Genomic DNA, 24,518 nt, shown 5'->3' on the forward strand with positions numbered 1-24,518 from the left:
CAAACATTGCTTCTGTGGTGCTGGTTTGTCAGGATGTGAACAAAAAGCATTGATAACAGCAGCCTCGGAAAAAACAACGCTCAAACTGTGTATGTTAAATGGTGCAGAGGACTAAACTCACAGAGACTGATTTTATTGTTTTTTCCATCTTTTGTGCCTTAAAAAGGAAAAGATGGAGTAATATGGGTAGTGCGGTAATGGTACTTCAGAAAAGTCTCCTGGTGAGAACTGGAAGGATACACCTGCAATCATGACAAACGTGTGCGCTACGTCTACCTGTGCTAAGCCCTTACTATTTAGATACAGGCACTTGTGTGCTGTCCCGCTCTTCTGGTGAGGGGATTGTCTGATACATTATATATACTATTTGTGCATTACAACTATGTTAACCTTGTTACATTAACCTTTTTAATTTCCTGCCATTCTTTTTTTTTTTTTTTTTTTTTTTAAACTCGTGCAACCTTAGGATGCTGTGGGTGAAGTTTCCTTTGTGCATGTGGGTGTGTGGAGAAAGAGCAAGGGAGGAACGTGCCTGCTTGGCAAGGAGCTGCTTGTCAAAGCTCTCTGGTTGGGGAGGGAGACTGGAGGAGATGGGGGTGAGCTGGGCTCTGACACGTGTCTGGAGCGATGAAGGGGAGGAAGATGGAAAGAAAACACAGCCTAGGATCAAACACAGGAGTGTGCGCAGAGCTGTGCCTGTTCAAAACTTCTTGTTTAGCAGGAGAGAGGTGAAGGGTGTTGACATGTTAAGTGGTCGCAATTAGGTCTGGGAGTTAACACCTTATTAAGTGGGACTGGGGGCAGTTGCCACCTCTGCGCCTCTGTGTCTGAAGGGTTGGCCAAGAGAACAGTGCAAAGAGCCTTGTTCCCAGGCTTTGGGATTGCGATGTTCATTTTTGCCACCAATAAAATCCTCCTGGCTGCTAGGTAAGACAGCAAACCCTGCCGAGGGTGAAAGGCAAGTCCTCCAGCAGTTGGAGGAGGCGAGGGCTGCAGCCCAGCGCCAGCTTCGGCGGCACCTGGCGTCCTCTCTGGCACTTCCCTCCCATCAGCCGGCTTCACCGCGGCGCGACGGCAGCTCCCGGGGCTGGCACTGCCTTGGTTCAAGTTTTACATTGGGGTTGCCAGCACCGTTTTGAGCTGCAGAAGGGCGGGCTTGTTTCTGCGCTTGCTGAAACCCAGGGCAGAGCTTCTGGGGCCTGAGACACGGGAATGGGGTAGTGTGACCTTCCCTTACCCTGCAACTGGTAACGGGCTGTGCATGTGCCAGGCAATTGGCTTTGCTTCTCCACCCTCTGGTGTGGTGGTGTTGATGTAGAAGCATCAGGCATCAGAAAATCTACATGGTGCAGGGCTCTTTTTCTCTTCTTGTGCTATGTTTTCAATTACTTTCAATCAAAGGGCTAAAAAATATGCTTGATATTTTTTTTTCAAAGTGAGATGGTAGTGGCATAGAAGAGGTGTTTGAGCGTGAGCTTTAAGGGAAACGCTGAACAGCATGGGGCCCATGGCACAACTGTGCATGCTGGTCAGGATGCCCAGAGTTGTCATGCTCTTGATTTTCTGTTTTATTAGTTTGTGTAGTGCTAAATGTGTTGTGAGCCGAATGAATGATGAGTGGAACTGCTTTGAGATGTCTGTCTCTCCACCCAACTGGAACCACTGCCCAAGCAAAGGAGCGGGCTGAGTCTGATGCTTTTTTTTTTTTATTTTACACCTCAGATCGCAGCTTTGGAGCCCTTTGCTACAAAACTTACCAGGAGGCTGCAACCAGACAGGAGCTGCTCTGCAGCCGATCAGCCGTCCCTGGGCTCGCTGTGGAGGTGACAGCCTGGGGGAAGGGTTCATCCCCTGGTGACTGTACAGGGGAGGGGGGTCACTGGCCCATGAAGTGCTGTTAGTCCTGCCATGTTGCACTTTCTATTGTGATTACTGGGATGCATGACCCCAAGAGCCTTTCATGAGACCCAGTACCTATATTTGCCTGTTGCCTTTTAGTGACCTTCTTTGTCCTGACTCCTGATTCAGCCCATTGGGTGTGAGGTTTGCTTTGAGAAATTCCAAGGATGCTGTTGGACTCGAGTTGTTCCTCCATTTGGAGAGTGAAACCCTCACTGGTCAGAGAGATGGGGATGAGGATTTGGCCGGTGCAGACCCTTGGTGTGGAGCAGGATATGGCCCGTTGTGCTGGGGATATTTTGGAGCTGGACTCTCTTCCCTGGCCTGGCCGCATGTCTGTTGAAGGGGCAGGGAGGGACACTGTGCCCTGTGAAAAGGTGGGAGATGTCATCATGGTCCTGGAGGCCCTGGCTGTGCTGTGAGCAGGGGAATGGGGTCTGCAAAGCCTAAGTGTTTTGAGGGGGTCAAGAAGAGAGGGTGGGATTTACCTCCTCCAGGCAAGGGCCCTGCCCTGTGTCTCATGGGACTCTGTGACATGGACCTCTGCCTGGTGGGTCCCAGGGCTGTGCCACGAGCCCATTGCTCAGTCTCTGTCCTGATGTACCCCCAGCTCTGCTGTGCTATGGAGGGAACAGGGAGGAATGAGGGCAGTGTGTCTGTAAGCTCCCCGCAGGGAAGATGTGTGTGGTCCTTCCACGGTAACGCAAAACACAGTCAGTGGGACCACAGGGGATGCTGGAGCATCCCACCTCCAGCCAGGCATGGCGAGGGAGGAGCTGTGCCTGCCAGGACACCCCAGGACATGGCAAGAAGGTGACATTTTCCTGTGCTGTTGATGGCTGGCATTCCCAGGTGCAGTTGGGGAATGATTTGGCTCCCAGGGATGCTTCCAGCCCCCTTTCCTTGCAGGTCTGTTTGGACAGGTGACTGCATGGCCTGGGTTGTTCTGCTTGGGTCCTTGTGCTGGTCTGCTCTGGCCTCTGCTGGCATCTCTGCCTTTTTCTCTGCTTCCTTCCGTGCTTCCCTTGCTTGGGAAGGGGGTAGATTTGCCAGCCTCTGTGTGAGCCTGTGACCTCACTGCTGTCACCCTGGCAAAGCAGCATGATGTCACAGTGCTGCAAATTTGGAGGAGGAGGAGGAGCCTCCTGGCAGGCGTGAACACACAGGAGGGGTGGGTGTGCTGGCGGCGAGGGGGTAGCCGTTTAACCGAATCAGAATGGAGCAACGTCAAAAACTGAGACGGCATTAAAGATAAACTGCTGTAAATGTAATGGTTTTCAGTGTTTGCTTTTATGTGACAGCTGCTTTTAAAAGCTGGCGGCTGTCCAGGCGGCGAGAGCCGCGGGTTAGCAGAGCGGCTGGTCCTCCGGCAGCGCGGCGTGCCCTTCAGAGGGAGAGGCTCTGCAGTGCGGAGACGATGCATTTTTGTGGTTCTTGTGGTTCCCTGTGTTTTTTGGGGGAAGGGAAGAGGCAACTGGCGCACAGATATGTGTCTCAAGTGTGCTCTGGGACAGGCGACTGGCACTGGGAGGGTTTGTGTTGCCTGAGCTGGCATGTTCCCTGCTGCCTGCCCACCATGGGTGCTACTGCCGGGGTTCCAGGGGAGCCTGGGTGGCCAGACCCCTTCTCTGGGGCATGGCCCTGGCTGCTGGCTGAAATGAAGGCACACGCTCCCTAATGCCATGCTGCTCGGCTCTGCACTTGCTCTCAGCTGGCTGCCCAGGAGCAATGGGCAGAAGCGATGGCCCCTTCCTCTTGCTTGCTGGGCTGAGGTGCAGAGCCTCAGTGCCAGGATAGCCCGGGACATTGGGGTTTTGCTGTAGCTGAGGTTTTCATATCTGCTGCTTTGGCACGGGGCTGCGTGAAGGCATCTTTTACCCTGACAGCAAACCCATGGTGACAGCTACCGCAAGGGGCAAGATTAAAACCAGATGCACCCCTCTTTCTCAAACACTGGCTGAGCCAGAAACAGCCCTCTGGGGACAGATCGTCTGGGAAGGGCTTGGACGTGCTTCTTCGCCCGTGCTCGGCCTCGGAGCATGAAGGCACAGCTCAGCCCCAGGCCAGGCGGTGCCCTGCCTGCGCTGCCTGCACCGGGCAGCACGGGCAGCCTGCAGGCCCTGCCCGACAGGCAGCGTCGCCTGGAGCTCACGCACAGCCCCAGCTAACTAGAAAAGACGTCTCTAATTAGAAAAAGGCAGCGTGTAGTTTGTGTGGCGCCTGCTTTTAAAGGGCTTTGCGTGTTGTCTTCGTTATGGGTGTGAGAATGCAGCTCACTCTCTTTTTCTTTTAGAACAAATTAAGGACACATTTCACCCATCAGGAGATGAAATAAAATACGAGCAGGCAGTGAGCGTGCCTGGCGAGCTCCCTTCCCGAGTCCAGCCTCATCCTTTGTGCCGCCTCGGCCCTGCCTGTGTCAGACCCTGCGGTGGGCAGGTGCTGCCGGGCTCCTGCCTCCCCTGCCCGCGGGCAGGACGCTGTCCCCTGCCCACCATCGCAAGGGCCTTGCGACCTTCTCGGCTCACCTGGGCTACTTCTGCACTGGGTTTTCACCAGCAAGCCATGGATGGGCATGGGGACATGATGCAGCTTGGGGCTCCCATAGGGCTGACCGCGGGGTGGAGATGTCTACGGCTGGAGTGGGCAATGGAGCATGAAGCCCTCGAAGGAGCTTTGCTGGGAGGCAAACACCTTCCCATGTGCTCTAACATGGTGGGATTCCCCTTCTTGGCACTGGCTCTGGGGAGAACACCCCTTCATGGGTATCTGCTTTTCCATCCTTTTTTAAATTTTCCTGCTGCTGGCTTTGAACTCCCTGGAGAATCACAGTCTTAGGCCCTGAGAGAAGGACAGGCTATGGGTCAGAGGAGGGGACAAGGAATAAATCTGTTCCTGTGAATAGTTTTGATATTGGTGCTGCATAGCAAATGGTTCCAACGTGGCGCGGACAGTTGCCGTCCTCGGCTTTGCGAGAAGCACGGCAGTTGGCGCTGGCAGAGGTGTGTTCAGCGGCAGTACTGGGCTGAGCATGTGGGGATGGCTGGGGAGAGCGGGGTCTGGCTGCAGGAGCCCTGGCTGGGGGCTCTGGTCCAGCACAGCATCCTTGGGGCAGCCATGGCGGGGCTCCAGCCCCCAGCATCGCCATCCCGGTCCTCATTTTGACTGCAGAGCATCAGAACTGTTGAAGCCTGAGAAAAAGCCCCCAGTTCAGCCATCCCTCCCCCTTCAGTAATCCTTTCTGTGAGCTGGATTTAGGGATTCTCTCTGGCATTAAATGCAAATAACGAACAAGTCGATTTTGTACCAAATGGGGGAGGAAAGTGACTCTGGGAAAGGAGTTTCTGTGCGGTAACGTAACCGTAGCTCAGAGGGGCCCATGTCTCTGCGGTGTGTGTCTCCCTCTGCGTGCCTCTATTTTCCTCTTAATACTCGTGGACTGCTGGCTTGTAACGTGACGACTTTTCAACGTCAATAATGTATTGAATAACAGTGTAAGAAACTGGGGAAAGCATTAACTCTTTCCCTCGTCTGCATCTTGCAGCAGTGAGCCTTTCGGGGAGAGCTGTGGTCCTGTTGCCAGGAATGGGGATGGTAAAAACCCTGCTCCGGGGGGGGGGTCCCTCGTCATGAGATTGCTCCCTGCACCCCAGCTGCAGGGGTGAGAAGGACGGGCATCTTGTGACTCCCCAGCTGCTGTTAGGCTGGCTGACGAGTGCAGGGTAGTGCATGGTTTTATCACAAAACAGTTGAGTTAGCTAGGAGTTTCAGTGCAGTTGCATGAAATGAGACGACATTGCTTGCTGTTGATATTGGGCACATCTCTGGTTTTTGCCCTGTGGAGCAGTTTTTAGCATTTCTAGAACAGGTGTTCCCCACCTGGGAATTGCCTCTGCCTGTTGTCTGTACCTACCAGCTGGGACCACTGCCCGTATCAGACTGGTGCATGCTCCTGCCTTGTCCTTGTCAACACCTCCTGCTCATCAGGACAGCAGTTCCCTCTTTGCAGTTCCTTGGTGTTGAATATAATTTTTTCTCTACGTGGAGACTTCCCCGCTGTAGAGCCAGCCATCTGGCAGTGCTGAATAATGGTGGATACCAGAAAGCAGCAGTTCTTCCATAAATTAGTAAGCACTGATATTGAGGAAAGAGCCATTATAATTGTTAAGTCTCTCCTCCTCTGATGAGGCAGGGGATTTCAGCCGTAACATTTGCCGCAGATGCCCAGGCGGGAGGGCAGCTCTGTGTGGTGAGGTGCCGGACACCTGCTGGTGCTTGGCTGAGGAGCAGCCATGCCAGGGTTTCCCGTGGGTGACGGAAGTTGTGTTTCATAGCGAGGCCCACCATCTGTGGGCCTGACAGAGACCTGCCATGGCAGGAGCACTGTGCCGAGGCCCTGGGCTTGCCCTCCTCCTCCTCCTGCTATCCCCAGAGTCCCCTGGCATGATGGGACTGATATTCCCACCGACCACATTGCTTGGCGCTTGTTCTGCATGGGACAGCTCAGCTCAGCACCATCCCTTTCCTCCTGCCCATGCAGACACTTTGAAATGATGGCTTATGAAATGAGCTTATGGATTTTGAGCTCTGCTTTAGCAAACCGCACACCCTTCCAAGCCGGCTTTTATTGGTTTGAGATTTGCAAAGCGCGGCCCCTGTGCTGGGGCTGCTGTTGAGAAGGGGGAGCAAGAGAGTGGCTGGGTGGCTGTTGAGCAGCCAGCTGAGGTCAACCTTGCCTGTCCATGGCAGCTGGAGCTTCTTGCTGCTCCCTGTCACCTCTTCCTGCTCAGGGCCAGGGCTCAGCGTGATTTCCAGTTCCTCCTGCCCTGTTGCGTTTCAACGTGCCCCATAGCAGTGCGGGATGGTATGGGATGGTGGACTCGGACATTTGGTGACAGCAGAGAAGCTGTGCACCCCCACCTGGCACACTGTCCCATGCCTACCCGCCCCACTGTGGGTTAGTATTGATAGCAGGAGCTTTTGTATAAATGCTGTGAGGATGTCGGAAGGTGGTAGGTGGGGATGACAGCAGCAGTGCTCCTCTGGGTGACACAAGCAGGACTCATTCTGCAGCCTTGAGGTGCAATTTCCTCCTCTTTTCCTGCACCCCATTTGCTGTGCTCTTGAACACTGTGCTGGAGACAGCTTCCAGTTCATTTTCCATGTTCCTTGGAAAGTCCCAGAGCTACTGATGTGTCCGCTGGGTAATGTGAACATGACTGGTGTTATCACTGAAGAAGCACTGTCGCTCCTCTTGCTTGCTGTTCTCAGAGAGGTTTCTAAAGCCCTGTAAAGACAGAGGCCCCAGCTCCCCCCCCAGTGTAAATTAGCAGTGATTTTCTGTCTCAGCTTGGAGAGGCACCATTTTACGTGAGCTGGGAACAGACACCCTGTTCCTGTATTCTTGCTACGTGTCCCGGCCCCACAGCTTCACCCCACACACCCCACTCGCCTGGGTGCTGCTGCAAGGAGGGGGCTGCAGGGGATGCAGCTGGGAATAGTGTTGGGAGCCGGCTGAGTTTAGCTGGTTTCCAGCCAGCATGAGTTTGGTTAAGTAGTGTGAGGGACCCCCTCCTCCTGTTCGGCCTCCAGGGGAGGAGGGAATTTAAAAAAAATAAAAAATAAAAAAATAAAGTTGGTTTTGTTTTGGCTGGGGAGCTGGAGCCACAAGGAATGTTGGGTAAACCACAGCTCGGGTTACCCTTTTCCAGCACACGGCGTGACGCTCCAGCTGGGCGGCAGAAGGGACTTCGCTGTCCTTTCCTTGCTAATACTGAGCACAAAGTAAAGCCCAGCTCTGGCCCACTGGAGCTCTGTGGAAAGAGGGATTTCTGCTGAGAAACAGCAGTCCACAGGGCAGAAGCTGCTTGCTCCAGGTGGCGAACAGGGCAGAGGGCTCATGGGGAGCAGAAACCTGTACAGACCAGTGCTTTCTCCACTATCTGCTGCAACCCACTCCCAGAAATGACTGGGCTCTGTTTTGACTCTTGGTTTTGAGGGACTTTCCTGTAGGTGAAACCTCCTAAGGAAACTGGAGCTATGGGGGTACCAGGCACCCTGACCATTTTCAGTGCTTGTGCCGGTCAGGACTCTAGGAGATAGTGCAAGTGGGTGCTGGTGTCACAGGGAACAGGGACTTCACGTTTGTATGTTATCCACTGTGACACAGGGGACCTCACCAGACCAAATGCTCAGAGACCAGCTTTATGTAAGATCACTGAAAGCTCATGCAGAGCCTCAGATATCCCACTGAGTCTTTTCTGTCAAGGAACTGGTATTTTGGCACAGGACACAAGAAGAAACCTTTTTTCTAGAGTGTATGCTAAGTGCAAAGATAATGGGGACCAGGGCAGGGGGAGCAGCTGTTCTCCTTGGTCAGGAGCTTTGTGTGCTCATGGTGAGGAGACTTCAGCTGAGTGGCTGTCTCAGTGCCAGAAGAGTGGAGGAGGATTTTATACTGAATGCTATGGAACTTTTCCACTGTGATAACCTTATTTCAATGCATGTTGCCTATGGTGGATGCCTGGGGTAGGCAGGGTCACAAGGCCACAGCAGCTGTGAAACACAGTGCCCAAGAAGCACGAAAACCTTCTCTTGACGTACAGACACGGTGTGTCCATCTGAGTAGGCTGCAACATGTAGAGGGTTCTCATGCTGCAGATACAGGCTGTGTCTTACACAATCCTTGGCTCTCTGGGGTGTGACACATTGGGTGACAGTAGGGACACACTGTGGAACAGCTCTTACACTGTGCAGCATGCTGCTAGAGGGGCATAGGTTCTCACAGAGGGTAAGAAAACCTCATGTGCTGCTGCCCTGTTGTGGGTGAACGGGCAGGAGCGCAGGCAGGGTCCAAAGAAGGTCTGAGCTGTGCGATGTGGCACCTGCCCTGGGAATGCCCATTCCCCTGCTCCCCGGATGCCACTGAGAGCTTTCTGAGAATGACAGCAGGGACCTGGAAGCCCCTTTTCAGTACAGAGAAGTAAATCATGTTATTCTTTGGCCTCCAAAGCCACCAACTTTAGAGGGGACAGCTCGGAAGATCTGAAACTGGAGCAGGAAGTTCCTGAAACGTGAGAATAGCCTTCATCCCAATGTGCTGAGCCTCTCCTCCTTTCTTTCCTCTCTCCTCTCCCTTTTGGCTGAGCACTAAGTGGTGTTAAATCTTAACTGCAAACTCTTTTGACTTTCAGATCCTCCTTCCTAGTAATAAATCCAGCTGTGGCAGTTCCTTAGCTCCTGACATGGGTCTTCTGAGTTTACCATATCCTCTTGCATTTGGTTTGTTGGGTCTGTTCTGACTTTTCGTCACTGTAGGGCCCCCATGTGTCTGTCGCTGATGGGCATGTCCCCCCGCATGGCTGACTTAAGGTGCAGAGCAGGTTAGAAGCACAGAAGCTATGAGCTCCTGGGGGGAGTGGAGGACCCGGGTGTGGGTCCTGCAGGTTTGGTAGGCTCCTTAGGTGCTGTGGCTGAGCATGTCCCCATGGTGGGACAAGTGATGCAGCCTCCCACAGGTGGCAGAGAGGTGGTGTGAGCTGACTTGGGGCTCTGGAGCTGTCTGATACCTCGCAGTGGTTCTTGCTGATTCAAGGGCAGGCAGGTGGAGATGACTTGACAGGGCTGGAAGTTCTGATAAAGATAGCGTGGTTTCCATCCCCAGTGGATTAGGTGGCGGCTGGACATGCTCCGTGTGAGTGCTCCTAAGCATGCGCCTTTCCCAGTATTTCCCATGGCTGGAGCTACTGTTGAGTGACTGTGGAATTAAAGTATCGTTTGCAATTTTCTACATTCCAGAGCGGTGTCAGGTTTTGGTGGAGGGCAGACTCTGTGGGTGCCTGTGTGCTTTGCTTGGCCTGCAAGTCCCCAAATATCTCAGAGGCCACGCACATCACTGTTGTCCTTGCAAACTCCTGCTCTGATGGGGAAGCGTAGCAGAGCCAAACCGAGGGCAGGAGGGAGCTCAGCCTCTGGGCTGGTTGGCTGGACAACCAGTTGCCCCCAGTCTAAAACTTATTTCCAAAACAAAAAGTTCAACCCAGCAACATGTCTTCATTTTCCCAGGATTTTGAATGATGGGAAGATTGGAATTTAGATAAACGTAGCTGCCCATGGTTTTAGACATCTCTTACTCCCCCAGCATCAGGCGGGTGGTTGTCTCCAGAAAGGCTGGCCACAAAATGTAACTGAAATCCCAGTCTAAACCCCAGCTAACTCCAGCATAAAGAAAGAAGGAAGTTGTTGTTTCACAGCAGCCGATCCATCTGCTACCCCTTGTGGGGCCAGGGCCGGCTACGAGAAACCAGCGGTGCTGTGGCTTTGGGTGCCTGCCTCCGTCTGCGCGGCAGGGTTAAACAAATACTGGTGCTGGATTTATATAGCCGTGGAGGATCTCAAAGTGGTTTGCAGGCTGTAATGAATTAAGCCTCTCTGTGTTGCTGTGGTTGAGCTGGGATGGCATTCACAGTCTGTTTTTCTTTCGCAGAGGAGGAAACTGAGGCATGGAACACAAGGGGTGGGATTTGTCTGTCCAAATAGACATGACAGTGTGGATGTACGTGTCTGGACTGGGTGTCTGGACTCTCTTCGTTAGATGATGGAGAGAAATGGGCATCACCAGAGCATCGCTGGCTTGTGTGGAAGGTTGTGTAAAAAAAACAGAGGAGAGGAAGGGTGTGTTTGGAGATACCTCTGTCTCGCCATTGGCCGGAGCAGATGTCCCTGTTGCAAACATGGAAGGGAAGATGTCAAGCCTGTGCCTGGAAATATGTCTCAAGTGACATAAGAAACCTGCAGCAGAAATGGAAGTGGAATTTTGCTCTGTCATGAGCCTTGTGTGTGGTTTAGTTGTCTTCCTCCATAGAGGGCTCATCTGGCCTCACCTCAGCTTTGGGCCAAGGAGTGTATGTGCTGTTATGGGAATAAACTTGCCAATGGATCTCTGTGGGGGCTGCTTTCAGCCCATCTCCGTTTCCTAATCCCAGTGTCCATGATCCCTCTTGGGCCCTTTTCCCGTGTTCAGCTGTGTAGTGATGTCCTGGAATGTTTGAAATCGACGTGGCCTGGAACCTCAGCTGAAGATGTGCATGGGACCATGTTTCTCTTGGTGCTCTTCATTCTTATGAAGAGTTGACAAGAAGTGGGGTTAACTTGCTTTAAGATGAGCAAAAGTTTCAGCCTGAACAAAGGAAGGAGAAAAGTCCAGCACAGTCCAGTAGAGATGAATGTGTAGGGAGCAGGTGCCTCTCTCCTCTGCTCAACTAGGGAGCCATCGCTGGAGGCCTCCTCCTGATTTTTCATGTCCACTGACTTCTGCGTGAGACAGGACAGATCAGGTGTTGAGCTCCTTCCCTGGCATTGTGGGGCAGTGGTCAATATTCCAGCAAGGTCTCCAAGGCTGATTTGGAGATCGAGACATCCTTAATCACCATATTCCTCAGACAGACACCTCTGCTATTAGTCGGCTGCATGGCTTTGAAGCAACTCAGATGGTATCTCCTATGGACTGTTTACCATTGTGGTGTGGCTAGTTCATGAGAGGGGTGTTGTGAAGATTAAGTAGGCAATTTGTGTATTTGTATAAATACATATACAAATATATACATAAACAAATACAGCAGTGCTTGGAGAAGGAAATAAAGACCAACTGGCCTTTCCTCCCAGTTCTTAGATCTGGACGGTGAGGGAGGTTCTTTGGCGATGTGGTTGTTATTCCAGTAGCATCCTCCCATGAGATCCTTCTCATTTGTGTCCTCTCCTCTGTGGCAGCAGCCTGTAACCAGCCTGCCCGCAAGGCAGAGAGGTGACCGCCCAGGTCTTCTTTGAAACGCTTCCTTCTGGTTCAGGTACTTGGGCTCCCAATGTGTCATGGGGTTTTTTTGGTTTGTTTTTGTTTTGTTTGGTTTTTTTTCTTCCCAGAAACACTGAATAATGTAGAGATTTTCCACCAAAGATGCCTGCTCAATGTGGATGTTTAGAAACCCCCCTCATGCATAGCACAGTGCCTTGTCAGGCACTTGGAATGTTTTCTTATCCCTTTGGTATGTTGTTCACGGTGATTTGATGATTCACGCTTAGGATGACTGTGAGGTAGAGCTTTGGTTATCTCCAACCCCATCCAGCTGGGGTGAGCAGCTCTGTTGTGACTTTCCCTCAGTGCATCTCATTAGAGCACCGCAAAACCGAGGTCTGACATGCTGAGGTTCCTCCAAGTGAAGCGGATGAGCTCATAACACGGTTGCCACTGGGTTTGCTGGGTGCCGAGTGCACGTTCCAGACTCTTGACTCATTTCCCAGGACAAAAGTGTGCAGCCCACGTTCTAACCCCAAATTCACAAGCGTGCCTGAGGTTAGAAGGGGAACAACAGAAGCAAGGGACCTTCTGGATTTCCTCTCTTGATGTTTTTTCTCTGCATTCTTATTCGTTCTTGCTGTTTCTGTTTTAAAATTGTTTTCTTGTGAAATCTGTATTGGTATGTGCTGCTATATTTAATACTTCATTAGTATCAGATTTTGCTTTCAAGGGCTTTCAAAACAAAACTGATAAAAATCGTACCCTCTTTCAGGAGGTCAGTGGGGTGGAATGGCTTTTTCCCAAGTGCTGACATGATTTGGACTTCTCTCTGCCCCATGTTCAAGCTTATTTCCCCTGTGCCAAGATGCCATCTTTCCTCATTAGCGCTCCCCATGCCCAGCGATGACAATGAGGTGTGTGGTGCTCTGGGCACTTGGTTGTGGGTGTGCAGGGCTGGACGACTTGCATTTTCCTGTCCTGGAGTACACGGCGGCTGCTTGTGCAGAGCAGTGCCAGAAGCATCCATCCTTTGCTGCTCTTGCAGGACTTGTGCTTGCAGGCTCCTTGATTTTGGGAGCTCACTGGTCCCTTAGTCTGAAGATGTCTCTTGGTTTTTAACATCAAGATTTTGGACCGTCATGGCAAGTCCACCTCCAGCTTCTTGCAGACACCACTGGTTCCTGCTGGAGAAGCTGGTAGGTGCGATGAACCACCAAACTGCACCAGCTGGCCAGCCTAAGCAGATAGGAAGCCGTTCACAATCCCAACTGCAATTATCTCATCAGTAGTCCCCCAGCCCACCGTTCCAGAGATTTCGTGTTGAGGCTGGGGCAGAGCCAACCTGGGGAAGTCCTGCTGGTGTCCTGGCCTGCAGGAGCACACTCGTGGTGCCAGATCTCCATGTGTAGGACAGTGGTCCTGGTCCCCTGCACAGCTGTGCAAGTTGCCTGGCACTGTCCGGCAGGCGTTGGGGAAGCGGCTCTGCTGTATAGTGACTTTTCCAAAGTTGGCTTACGTAGGAACTGAGGCTCCCACTGCTCTGTTTTATTTTTATTAGCCAAACTATTTAACCAGCAGAATTGTTTGCAGAAGCAAAGCACTTTGGTCCCAGAATCGTTGAGCTTCCGGTTTCTATCCCCTCTCAGTAGGACAGCGACCATGTGCTAAATCCGAATTAATCATTAAGAAGATATTTGAGGTTTAGCAGCTGTGTTATAAGATACAGTTTTTACTGGTTTCGACCTCAGTTAAATATGTTTTTAATAGTGGATGGTATTTAATTAAACATAAAATAACAGAGGCTTATTAAATCTAAAGAGACCTTTCTTAGTGATGGATATTGAATGTTAAGTAAATATCGGTTGGTCATTAGAAGCATATTCAGTGTGGTTTCACAGCTATGTAATAGTTAGGTATCTTATTACCCATCTACCCAGTTTCCATGAATACGTTCTTAATAATCAATTGCCATTCATTTAATGTATAATAATAACTGTCCTATTAGAGCTGAATTAGATCCTTGTAGGAGAAAATGAGGGTAACCTGGTGCTCGTTGTTTTTTCTGAGCATTTTTTGTTTTGTTTTGAGTTGGTGGTTAATTGAGATTAGCTTTTTCTAGGGTTGTTGAAGATTGGATGACACTGGGTTGGATGATGGACAAGTAGGTTTCAGATGGTGTCCGTGTTGGGACCTGGCCAGCATCCCCCTCGCCACTGTGGCCAGCTGGAAGCAGGGCACAGGGTGACAAGGGTGGTTGCTGAGCAGAGGTGGCTGTGACTGTCCCTCCGGGATGCAGGAGCTGGCAGAGTGGTACCAGAGCCTCAGCGTGGCGGGGGGGATGGCTGTGAGTCATGGAGCCTCCTTTGAGCACTTCTTGGTCTTTCTCTCGGGCAGAGATACATTACATGGGACTGTAAGGGAGGAGGTGAAGCACTGCCATGGGGAAATGCTTGCTTGTACAGGAGGCATTAATCTGCAGAACTTGCTGCCACGCAGTATCTTCAAAGCCAGTTTGTTAACTGGTGTCAAACGAGGAAGAGGCTCGTTTGTGGATGATATGATCAGAAAGAGTCACTAAGGGCGCAGCAGATGTTTCTAGCGTATGTTTATGTTCATGTTTAAAGACAGACCAGCAGCTGACCCCATTTCCCAAGCTGTTTTTCATCTCTCTGATCTGTGAAGTCAGGTTGTGGTTCCCTATTTCTTCAAATTTCTATAGCCTTGTCTTGTGTATCAGCTAAGGTTTCAAAGCATGTAGATTGTCAGTGAACAAGGACCCTAAGAGGACCTGAGATGCTCAATCCTAACCTTGGAAAGCAGGTTGTTGGAGCACTTTGTGTGCAGGATGTTTGTTTTATTTATTTTGAGGTGAAGTATGATTTTTTTTCTTTGCAAGGCTCAGCGTGTAGTTGCTGTTTGCATTGGTGACACATTACTGCATGGCAGGAGCTGGTTCAGGGTGGGAATTGGGGGTGACACGCTTGGGAAGAGCAGGCAGGGCTTTCTCTTTACCAGGGAGAGATGGAGAAACTTGGCTGCTTGGCAGCTGGAGGGGAGCTAGAGGTTTTTGCCCCTGAGAGGGTGGATGGGCCCCGGCCTCAAGACACAACTTCCTATGGGAGTTACTGTTTTCCTCCTCCTCAGCCCATTTTGTACTTTTGGAGGTAATGATAGAACAGGGCTTTGGATTTGGAGACAGCAGGGAAGGCATGGGCTTGTGTGTGTGTGCAGTGTGCATGGCCCACTCAGGGCAGGAGGTGTAACCAGACAGCATCGTCCAGTTAAGGTTGTATGTTTAAAATGATAAATACAGAGGTGGCAGCTTTTAAGCAGAAAGAAAACTGATGCTGCAAAGCGTGTTGTCCATGCTGCAGGCAGCGAGCCTGCCTGTGATGGAGGTTGGGGGGTTTGATTTCTGGTGGAGGGGCACGTCTGTGGAGGGAAAGCTGGAGCACAGAGTAGTTCTTTTCTGGGACTCTGTGGGTAGTCCTATTAGCTTTCTTACAGTAGCAGTTCTTTTTTAATTTTGCAGTGCTGCTGCGTTTCATAGGCCATAACTTTTAATTTCTCCCGTTGTTAACCTGCACAGCGGTACTGACTCAGTGCTGGAACAATACATGACACAGCTGGGAGAAACAGTGATTCATGCTGCCTGCTGGATGGGAGGAGCCCATCTTCTCCGCTCGCTTATTAATTTCTTCTAGTGTGTGAGTCAGGCTGTCCTCGCCCCCGGGCAGGAAAGCGGCCGTGATGTTTTAAACGGGGAGCTGGGAAGGGGCCACAGGGAGGCAGTCAGGTGGGGGCTTCTGCTGGTGGCCACTCTTGCTCTCTAAGTGCTGCCAACTCTGGTAAAGGGGACATCACCGTGCTGGCACCTATTGCATCTCCTGCTGGGTCCCGCATAGCAGCGATCCAAGCAATTCCATCTCTCACCAGTTATAGGGTCTCGCTTGCCATCCCAAGGATTCCTCTGGGCATGGGGGTGAAGTTTGCAAGCTGGGCTTGCGGACAAGCCAGCTGTATGCAGCCCATGTTCTCCTGCTGCTCGATCACAGGTTTGGAAGCAAAGAGAGATTATTGAGCCAGCTTGTCCTGGGCATCTCTCTTGGCATATAGCACAAGGCTGGGAGCCCGTTTCCCCACCCCTCAACCTGTCCACCAGCCTGCAGGTATGTCCTGACACCCATCTTCTTGGCCAACACTCGCACCCGAGTTACCTGCGTGCTCCATCGCTTGGCAGAAGTTATGGGAATAGTAGGACAGAACTGAGACCAAGCAGGCTCATCACACGTGCAGCAGTGGTTACAGAGTGGGCAAAAACTGCCCAGCAGCCTTGTGCCTTGGCAGGACCCAGGGCTGGACTGCCCTCAACCACCGGGGCCAGACCCAGCAACCAGACAGCCCCAATTACAACTTTGCTAATTAACCGCAGTGACGGGCCCATGAAAATAGCTGGGCTGCAGCTCTGCAGTAGGTGAAGCCCTGAGAGCAGAGGCGGTGGAGCGCTCACACTGCTGTCTTTGGCTCAACTTTGACAAGGCTGGCAGCAAAGAAGCTGCACGGCTGCCTGCAGCCCTCAGCAGGTCACCCAGTGAACTGCTAGAAATACGCCTGGGGTTGTAGACACAGGAAAAGCCAAAGCTTCCCCAAACTTGCAGACATGAAAGCAGTAAGAGGAGTGGTAGGAGAACAGTTTGTGAAGCCCTGGTTATCTTGGATGGAGCTGACCAGGCTGTCATTGTTCTCATCTCAGAGGATGCATGTGGAAAAGAAACCCCATGCCACCTGTGTTGTGCCAGGAGCTGCTGCTCTGGGCATCATGACTGCCTTCAGGGCTGTCAGAAGGATGGGGACATTGTGGGTGCTGTGGGGATGTTGAGGAGCATTGGTGGTGCTGATCCTGGGGGTTTGGCATCTTCCAGAGCTTTGGTGGCATTGCAATGGGAGATGCAAACGAAGGCATCAAGATGAGTTTCTCCTGACTGGCACCATTTTGGCAGAGGTATCTTTTCCAAAATGACTTCCTAGAAGTTGTACTATTCATCCATGATGTCAGGGTCCTATGCAGACCCCAGGAGGATGCAGAGGTCTGTGCTGGGCTCTTCCTGCCCAAAATGAAGGTGAATCAATTCCTTTCTTTGGGCAAGGAGCTCCTTGGTCACCAGGTTGTCCATGCAGCCAAGAAATGTCCTTGTTCGGAGTCACCCTGGCTGTTGAGTTGCCCTCCCTCATTCAGGGGGTGGGTGCTGGGGCTGCCGTACCCCTGCGGGCTCCTGGCTGCCGGGGTGGGCTGGGGGCACAGCAGGCCTCTCTGCATCCCAAGCCCTGGGTGAGGGGCATCCCAGCCTGGCTTCGCAGGGGTTTGCTTCATTCGCTTGTTTTGTTCTCTGCCCTCAGCAAACAGCCCAGCGTCTCCCCAGCGCCTTGGCAGGCCTCCCCACGTGTCCTCCACCCCTGGCCAACCCAGCCATAAAACCCTCTAATCTGAACAGGCTGGGGCAGAGCAACACCGCTGCCGTCAGGACAACTCTCTGTGTGTGGTTTCCATTTATTGCAGATTTATTTCCTCTGGGTCACCATCTCTGTTGTTGCTCGCTGCTTGGCTCTGCTTCTTGGGAGCATCCAGCATTTACCTTCTTGCAGAAAGGGGCTTTGGGGGACTGTAACTTCATTGTATGTGTCAATTAGGAAAACACCCTCAGGAATTTCCTTTCTGATGCTGACTGGCTCTACAATAACCTCTGTCTCCGTGTCTGCTGGCTCCCCAGAGCCTGTCCCGCCAATGCAAACTGAAAGGGAGCAGGCTCAGCTCCACAGGCTCGTCGAGCTTCTGTTCCAGCTCCCTCTGAGCGTGGAGCCCCATCCCCTTTCCACTTCTCCCGTGCTTCTCGCTCCCTCTCTGGGCACCGGAGTTTGGAGTTGTTTTGGAAACCGCTGCAACTCCGGCATGACGTCACTGCGATTTTGTAGTATCTCTGTCTCCATCCTAGTTAGGCGCTTCCTGCTCTCTGGCACTCGCTCTGGCTTGCCTGGCATGTCTACGCTCTTTCTTCTCCTCCACAATTCCCCAGGGATTTCTTTTCAACTCTTTTTTTTTTTTTTTTTTTTTTTTTTTTTTCCCCTTCCTGCATCTCTTACACAGCAGCTTTTTATTCCCTATTTCTTTTTTTCTTGAATTTCCTCTCCTCCCCTCCTCTCCAAAAAGGGCCCTATTGCCCCAAAACTGGCTTACTCGATTCAGTTTTGTAGTAGGTGGCCGTGCCCACACTGTTGCTGCCAGGAATCCCCAGGTGACAGGATGCTCCCGGCCAGCTTGTTCCCGAGGGCAGGGGACAGGCAGGGCATGGGTGGCCCACAGCCACACCAGTGTCACTGTGGCTGCACAAACGGGTGCGAGGCGGTGGCAGTGGGGCAGGGTCTGGTCTGTGGAGGGTGTTTTCTGCTGCCCCTCTCTGTGCTGGCAGCAGAGCTCAGGCTGCACCTTCCCTCTCCTCCCCCAGCTCATCTGAGCCCAGCTTTTCTTGAACAGCAAATCTTTTGCTTTGCACTGTAGAGCCCTCTGTCCCCTTGTCCCCAGCCAGCCTCCTCGTGCTCTAACATCCTCATCTTCACTGCTCCTGCCCCGGCAATGCCCATCCCGCCCCCTCCATGAGCATCCACATCCCTGTGCCAGCCCAGGGCTCCAGTGCCACTCTGGGACCAGCCTGCAGCGACCAGCACCACTGTCTCCTGACCAGGTTTGGGGAAGACCTGTTTACTGAGCATGAACAAAGTATGATTTATTTCTTTAATTTCTTCCCACACAAAAGCTCAAGTGCTGGCTGATGGCAGGCAGAGCTCCCCGGGGCTTGCTGCATACATGGCTTGCCTTCCTCCTGCTGCCCGCGCATCTCAAACCCTGGCCAAAGCAGCAAGGTGCTGTGCTTCCCTTGGGAGCAGTCCTAGAAATGGTGCTTTTAAATAAAACGTACAAACATAAATCTATATGTGTATATATGTATATGTGTGTGTATATATATGTGACTTCCCACTGCCCTGCAGGAGCTTGGTATTGCCATACCTGCCTGTAATTAGTGGGTATGGCATGTGGTATGAGCACCAGGAGGGTTGTATGATCACACCACTGTGCAAATCAGACTATTAGTTTTCCATCCATGGCTATGCCTGTGGCCTGCAAGGTTGTTTGATCCACAGAGTACCTTTTTAATGTTTTTTTGGATTAAAATTGGCTTCAGGCAGTGACTGTCTCTTAACATGTGAATACACGGTGCCCAGTGATGAAGCCCCAGCAAAGATCAGAGGCTTCAATACAGATTCCTGTTAAGGTTTTGGCTGTTTCTGGGGTGAAGTGGGGTCTGGATGCAGGAGCCTCTCTCAGTTCAGTCAGTGCATCCTCTGACTTTTGTCTTGTTACCTCTCATGAAGATGTATGTGCACATTGATTTCAAAGCAACTTTCTCCATCAGTGGATGGTGCTTGGTGGGCACCTGTGGTCAGTGATATTTGGGTGCTTTTCAACTGCCACAAGCTTGCGCTGGGTCAGAGGCTCCTGCATCCTCCCTCAGGTGCCTGGAGTCATTCTGCTTCATGTCCCTAAAATAAACAGGCAGAAGAGCAGCGGGTGACCTGGGAAACTCCTTGCAGCAGTGCTGCTCCTGCCTCTGAGCAGATGGGCAGTGGATGGGCAGGACTGGGGTTACTGGCCGCCCTGCTTGGCAGGCGGTTTACGAGGGCTTTTATGGGACCAGCCGCAGGAGGTGGGAAATGTGGGCCCCTATTTAGGGCAAAAACCCATCATCAGGGCAGAGGCTGCCGTCTTCAAAGCAGAGGGTAGTTGCAGTGAGTTTGCATCAAGCGTTAATCCGACAGGGCTGGTGCTGCTGAGCTGGGAGTTGCAGCAGGATTAAGGCAAGAGAAGGGGTGGTGAGTTTGTTAGCTCCTGTGGGACTGGAAAACAAGGTAAAAACACCATTTATTGCTTGTGGAGTATGGAGAGGTTTGTGGGGAGAGGAGCTGTAAGCTTGTCATACCCTGTAAAAGCAATTTCTATCAGGAGTGTGTTTTCTGTTGTCCGCTGGAGCTATGAATTCCCAGCTTTGCCTTTCGGATGGTGTTTCTGGGCTTTTGTGGTGATCAAGCCCAAGAGGTCAGAGATGGAGCGAGTGCTTTGTGAGAACAGTGTCTGCATTGGCATCAAACACGTTCCTTGCTGCCATCAGCCCCCTGGGCAGTGCTACTTTGGGATATGGCTGTGCCCCGAAATCAGGTGTATGAATCTTCTGCAGCTGCTGGCCAGGGCTGTACCCTGTGCTGCCTGTCCCAGTGTCCCAGCACCCACACCTCGCTACAGCTGGACAGCACAACTGTGCCTGCCAAATGCTGTCCTGGGGGTTAGAAAAACCTGCCAGGAACCATTTGGATGCAGCATTAAAGGATGGCTTTATCTTTGCAAAAACTGAGCTTGCGCGAGTCCTGGGCTGTTTCCAGACATTATTGGGCTTTTGGGGGCGGCTGCCCCAGCCCTGCCCTTGCTGGGGAGGAGCTAGTGGGGCTGGGGACTGGGGCTGCTGGGGTGACACAGGGCCGTGGGGAATACCTGTAACCTTGTTTTTGAGGGACAGACTGAGGTTCATTTTGTTGCCCTCCACCTGGTTGGTTGGGATCACTGTGCTGATGGTGCATGTGGGATGCACTTTTCCAGGGAGAAGAAAGCAGGAGCAGATAAACCTGTCTCTGAACAGACATCTCCATGGAAGTTGCCTCGAGGTCTGTCATTGCCACTTATCCTGGGACAGCCACAGAGGCCTCTAATTGCAGGGAGAGGCCGTGGGTGGCTCTATGGGAATCTTGGGACAGGCTGCTGCCCTCCCGGCAGGGAGAGCCCAGCTGCCCTGGGAGGGAGGGGAGGAGGATGAGAAGGAGAAAGAGGAGGAAGAAGAGAAGGAGGACAAGGAAGAAGCACAGGCCCCTGCGCGGCTCCGAGCATTACGGAGATGGTGAGTGATTTAATAGCAGAACTAGGCGGGTACCGAAGAGATTAGCTCGGAAAAAGCTAAAATGATTTCAAGGAAGCTGGTTTTTTTTCACATGGTTCTTGAAGACACTGTGGATCTGGCTGTGATGAAGGCCAGAAGAGTAGATGGGCTCAGTGAGCAGCCTGGGGAGCTGCTGGCCTGTGTGGTACAGAGGTGACCAGAGCCCAGCCCCCTGTGTGTGGGAGATTGCACCAGAGGAGGGACCTCTCCAGAGGAGATACCGCTCCAGCGGGCATGGTTGCAGCTGGCCCTGAGCTGTTGTGCCTCTCTGCTCCGAGCAGCAGTTGCTGTGTGGGCTGCTCCTTTGGCCCAAGATGCCACCCTAGTTTTGAAGGCTTCGCCATGTCTGCTGATGCAGAGATGGGCAGGAGCCAGCAAGATGGGGTGAGCGTGAGGACATGGGCAGGAGCTGCAGGGTGGGGACCAGGCGGTAGGTGCGACAAGGAAGGGCTGTGGGCGGTGGGAGGAGGAGCGAGGGGCCCTGCCCAGCCCTGAGAGCCCCAGCAGCTTTTGGAGATGTGCATTTTGCACGCAGCATGTGTCACCCGCCACCTGAGCGGCCTCTGTGTTTTGGTACAGTCCTTCCAACATGCATCACCTGCCACGGGAGGATACCCTGCGTGAATGTAAGAGTCGCTTTTTCGTGTGCTTGTTGCCTTGTGCGTCGATGCTGGGCTTGGCTGCCCTCTCGCATGGCAGCCCGGCTCGGCTGAAGTTTGCAGGAGTTTTACTGGAGACTGAGTGGAGTCAGCACATCACCTTTCTCCCTGGTCTCCACATCTGTGGGGGCATGAGGATTGTCACCATGCTGTCCCTCAAGTGACCCCACTGCCCAAAAGGGATTTCTTTATGTTGTTTGATTATGCATTGAAACTGGTCCACAGGTCCTGAGTGATGGATGAGATGGGACCAGGTGGGTTTAAAGGATCCAGGCAACAGCGAGGTGTGCTGGGTCTTGTGCTGGGCAGTGGAGGGGAGTTTGATTTCACGGCACCTCAGCGTAGCTTATTTTGAAGATTTGCAAGAAGGGATGCTGGAGCTGAGAGGCTTTGCAGAGCCTTGGGCTTGACCTACTGCAAGAAAGCATTGTATTTTTATAAAACAAGATGCGATTATTACATCATCTGTGTTCTTTGCAAGGATTTGCTAAAGCTGTGTCATGTCATAGATACATGTTTTGCTCTAAGTTTCCCGAAGCTCGTGTTTCAGATGCAGTTGTATGCAATCTCTGTGACAGTAGGTTTGTTCAGAGCTCCGCTGTGCAGCATTTTTCCAGACCGATGGGGTGAAATCTCCTCTGCTTGCAGGCAGAACGTGTGGGGCACCCAGGGGACCCTGCAGTGCTCCAGGCTCTATGGCTTCAGCCTGGAGGCTGAAGGGCTGTGGCTCGGGAGGGGGCTAGGGATGCTTCCCCTCACCTTCGATGTGCCTGGCTGCCACCGTCTTGCGATTTCATGGCACCTTATGTGATGTTGTACACGAGTCCTGCCTGGCTATGAGACTGGTCCTTGAAAGCACCATTTTCTGAAGGCCCAAAAGGAGAAAATCAATAAAAAGGCTGTCACCGTGACAGCTGCTGGTGGTGTTACCCGCCCTGTGTGTGGGTGTTGGGCTCACTGGGCTCTGCTGGCCCATTGCCTGGGCGAGCTGCTCCTGCACCCAGGCACAGAGCTGCCCTGCCCGGCTGTGCGTGGGGACTGTCCAAGAGCAGCAGGTATTTGAGCAGTATATCAAATTTCAAAGAAAATTGCAAGAGCTTCTAAGCACCGAAGGGTTCATCCATTTTTGTGTCTTAGTCTCACATCCCTGGGTAAAGCTCACGCATGCCGTTACGTTGAATCCAGAAAGGGATGGAAGGTGGATGCTCCCTCGTGTGTAGTCTTTTATGCTCTGTGCTGACAGCAGTAATGCCAATAAAACAAATTTTTCTTTTCTGTGTTCATTTAATCTGCTGCAATAACAGCATGTGGAGCTCGTACAGCCCTCCACCTCCCCGGAGCGCTGCGTGAACATGACGTGCGTCTTCTCGCAACCAGTGAATAGCATTTGGGGAGTGAAAAGAAAAACACAAAGGTTAGTTATTCTTTGTGATATATGAAAGAGCTGTCAGCTCCATCCTGAAAATCATGAATCCCTGGGTATTCCTGGGACAAGGCGAAGGAATGCATCCCGCAGTATTTTTTTTACTTGGAACAACCATTTGGCTCTCCTGGTTCTGAAAAGTTTGACTTGGGCTGAGTAACAAATTAATGCTGTCTCTTAGTCACTGTCTGGCTTGGGTGGAAACACTGAGCTGACCTGGTTTATCCGTGTGTCCATCCCAATGGCTGCTGCCTCCCTCCCAGGGCACTCACGGTGCCGCTTGTTGGATGTGGTGGTGCTGGTAGGAGCAGAGGTGGTTTCTTCAAGAGCAATTATTTTTTGTGATTTTTTGTTAGAATAGTAGAACTGGAGAAATGAAGCAATTTTGTCTTCAGGCAAGATTAGCTCTTGCCTTTGTCCCCATCTCACCTCTCCACAGGACTGGTGGGAGGGATGGGAAGGTGCTGGGGTGCTCCCTGGGTCTCCATGCGCCCGTTCTGAACTGGAAAGGCGACTTGAAAAGTTCCCTGCTGAACTTTATATCTCGTTTGTTTAGTTTAGGTGGGGAACTGGCTCTTTGTGTGGTTTCAAATCACAGAATCACAGAATTGACTGGGTTGGAAAAGACCTCAGAGATCATTGAGTCCGACCCTTGGTCCAACTCTAGTCCATTTACTAGATTGTGACACTAAGTGCCATGTCCAATCTCAGTTTAAAAACCTCCAGGGACGGCGAGTCCACCACCTCCCTGGGCAGGCCATTCCAATGCCTGACCACTCTCTCTGTAAAGAATTTCTTTCTAATATCCAGCCTAAATTTACCCTGGCAGAGTTTAAACCCATGCCCCCTTGTCCTATTGCTAACTGCCTGGGAGAAGAGACCAATCCCCACCTGGCTAGAACTGCCCTTCAGGTAGTTCTAGAGAGTGATGAGGTCACCTCTAAGCCTCCTCTTCTCCAGACTAAACAACCCCAGCTCCCTCAGCCTCTCCCCATAGGTCTTATGTTCAAGTCCCTTCACCAGTCGTGTTGCTCTTCTCTGGACCCGCTCCAGCACTTCAATGTCTTTCCTGAACTGAGGGGCCCAGAACTGAACACAATACTCCAGGTGTAATGTGATGGTGTGTTCCATGGGGGCTCAGGAGTGGGCAGTCAGATTGCGGGGTCACATCGTCCTGCCCCGGGGGCTGCATCACCTGCGCCTCGCCACAGCGCCTGGTCCCGCGCCAGCCAGGGGACTGTGTCACGATGTGTTGCACCCACAGAATACTGTGGAATAGGAGGATTTTATCTACCTTTGGGTATAACACAGGGCGAGGGGTGAGCTCCGGGCTGCTCATGTGTGGGGAAGCTGGCAGCTGTGGGGTTGGGTGCTGCACACCAGCACCCGTGTCCCCCCCTGTGCTAGCACTGGGACATCCCCACATGCTCCCGGCTGACTCCCCTCGCCTGCTCCAGCCCCTGCGCCCCTGCGGAGCTGCCCCCCAACCAGCCCCGCTCCTCCGCTGCTCAGGAGAGCGCGGGTGAGACGGGCTGGAAAGCCGACCAGAAGCAAAGTTAATTTTAAAAAACCCTGACAAAGAGCTGTTTTTCTAGTGCCGGCCAAGAAACGTGACACTGAACAAATAGTAGAAAATAAAACAAAAAATAAAATTCGCATTGGATAGAGAAACAGCCTTTTAATTTGCAGAATCTACGATGTCTGCGTGC

General features: G+C 52.1%; 1 protein-coding gene across 15 annotated transcripts in view; it reads left to right on the forward strand.

The window, feature by feature from the left end:
• Positions 1-24,518, forward strand: part of LOC102083672 (ankyrin repeat and fibronectin type-III domain-containing protein 1) — a 223,968-nt gene that overhangs the window by 119,096 nt on the left and 80,354 nt on the right. Inside the window, exon 1 of one of the 15 annotated variants that reach the window (XM_065031028.1) lies at positions 20,574-20,688. The exons of 11 other annotated variants lie outside the window; for them this stretch is intronic. In XM_065031028.1, the coding sequence (XP_064887100.1) occupies positions 20,686-20,688 (3 nt within the window). In that variant the 5' untranslated portion in view covers positions 20,574-20,685. Of the gene's footprint in view, positions 1-20,573; positions 20,689-21,243; positions 21,354-24,518 lie in introns of those variants that run through there. 3 more of the 15 variants (XM_065031030.1, XM_065031027.1, XM_065031029.1) reach the window with 3 other exon arrangements.

Source organism: Columba livia, chromosome 15 (genome assembly GCF_036013475.1).
Source record: "Columba livia isolate bColLiv1 breed racing homer chromosome 15, bColLiv1.pat.W.v2, whole genome shotgun sequence".
Classification (NCBI taxonomy): domain Eukaryota; kingdom Metazoa; phylum Chordata; class Aves; order Columbiformes; family Columbidae; genus Columba; species Columba livia.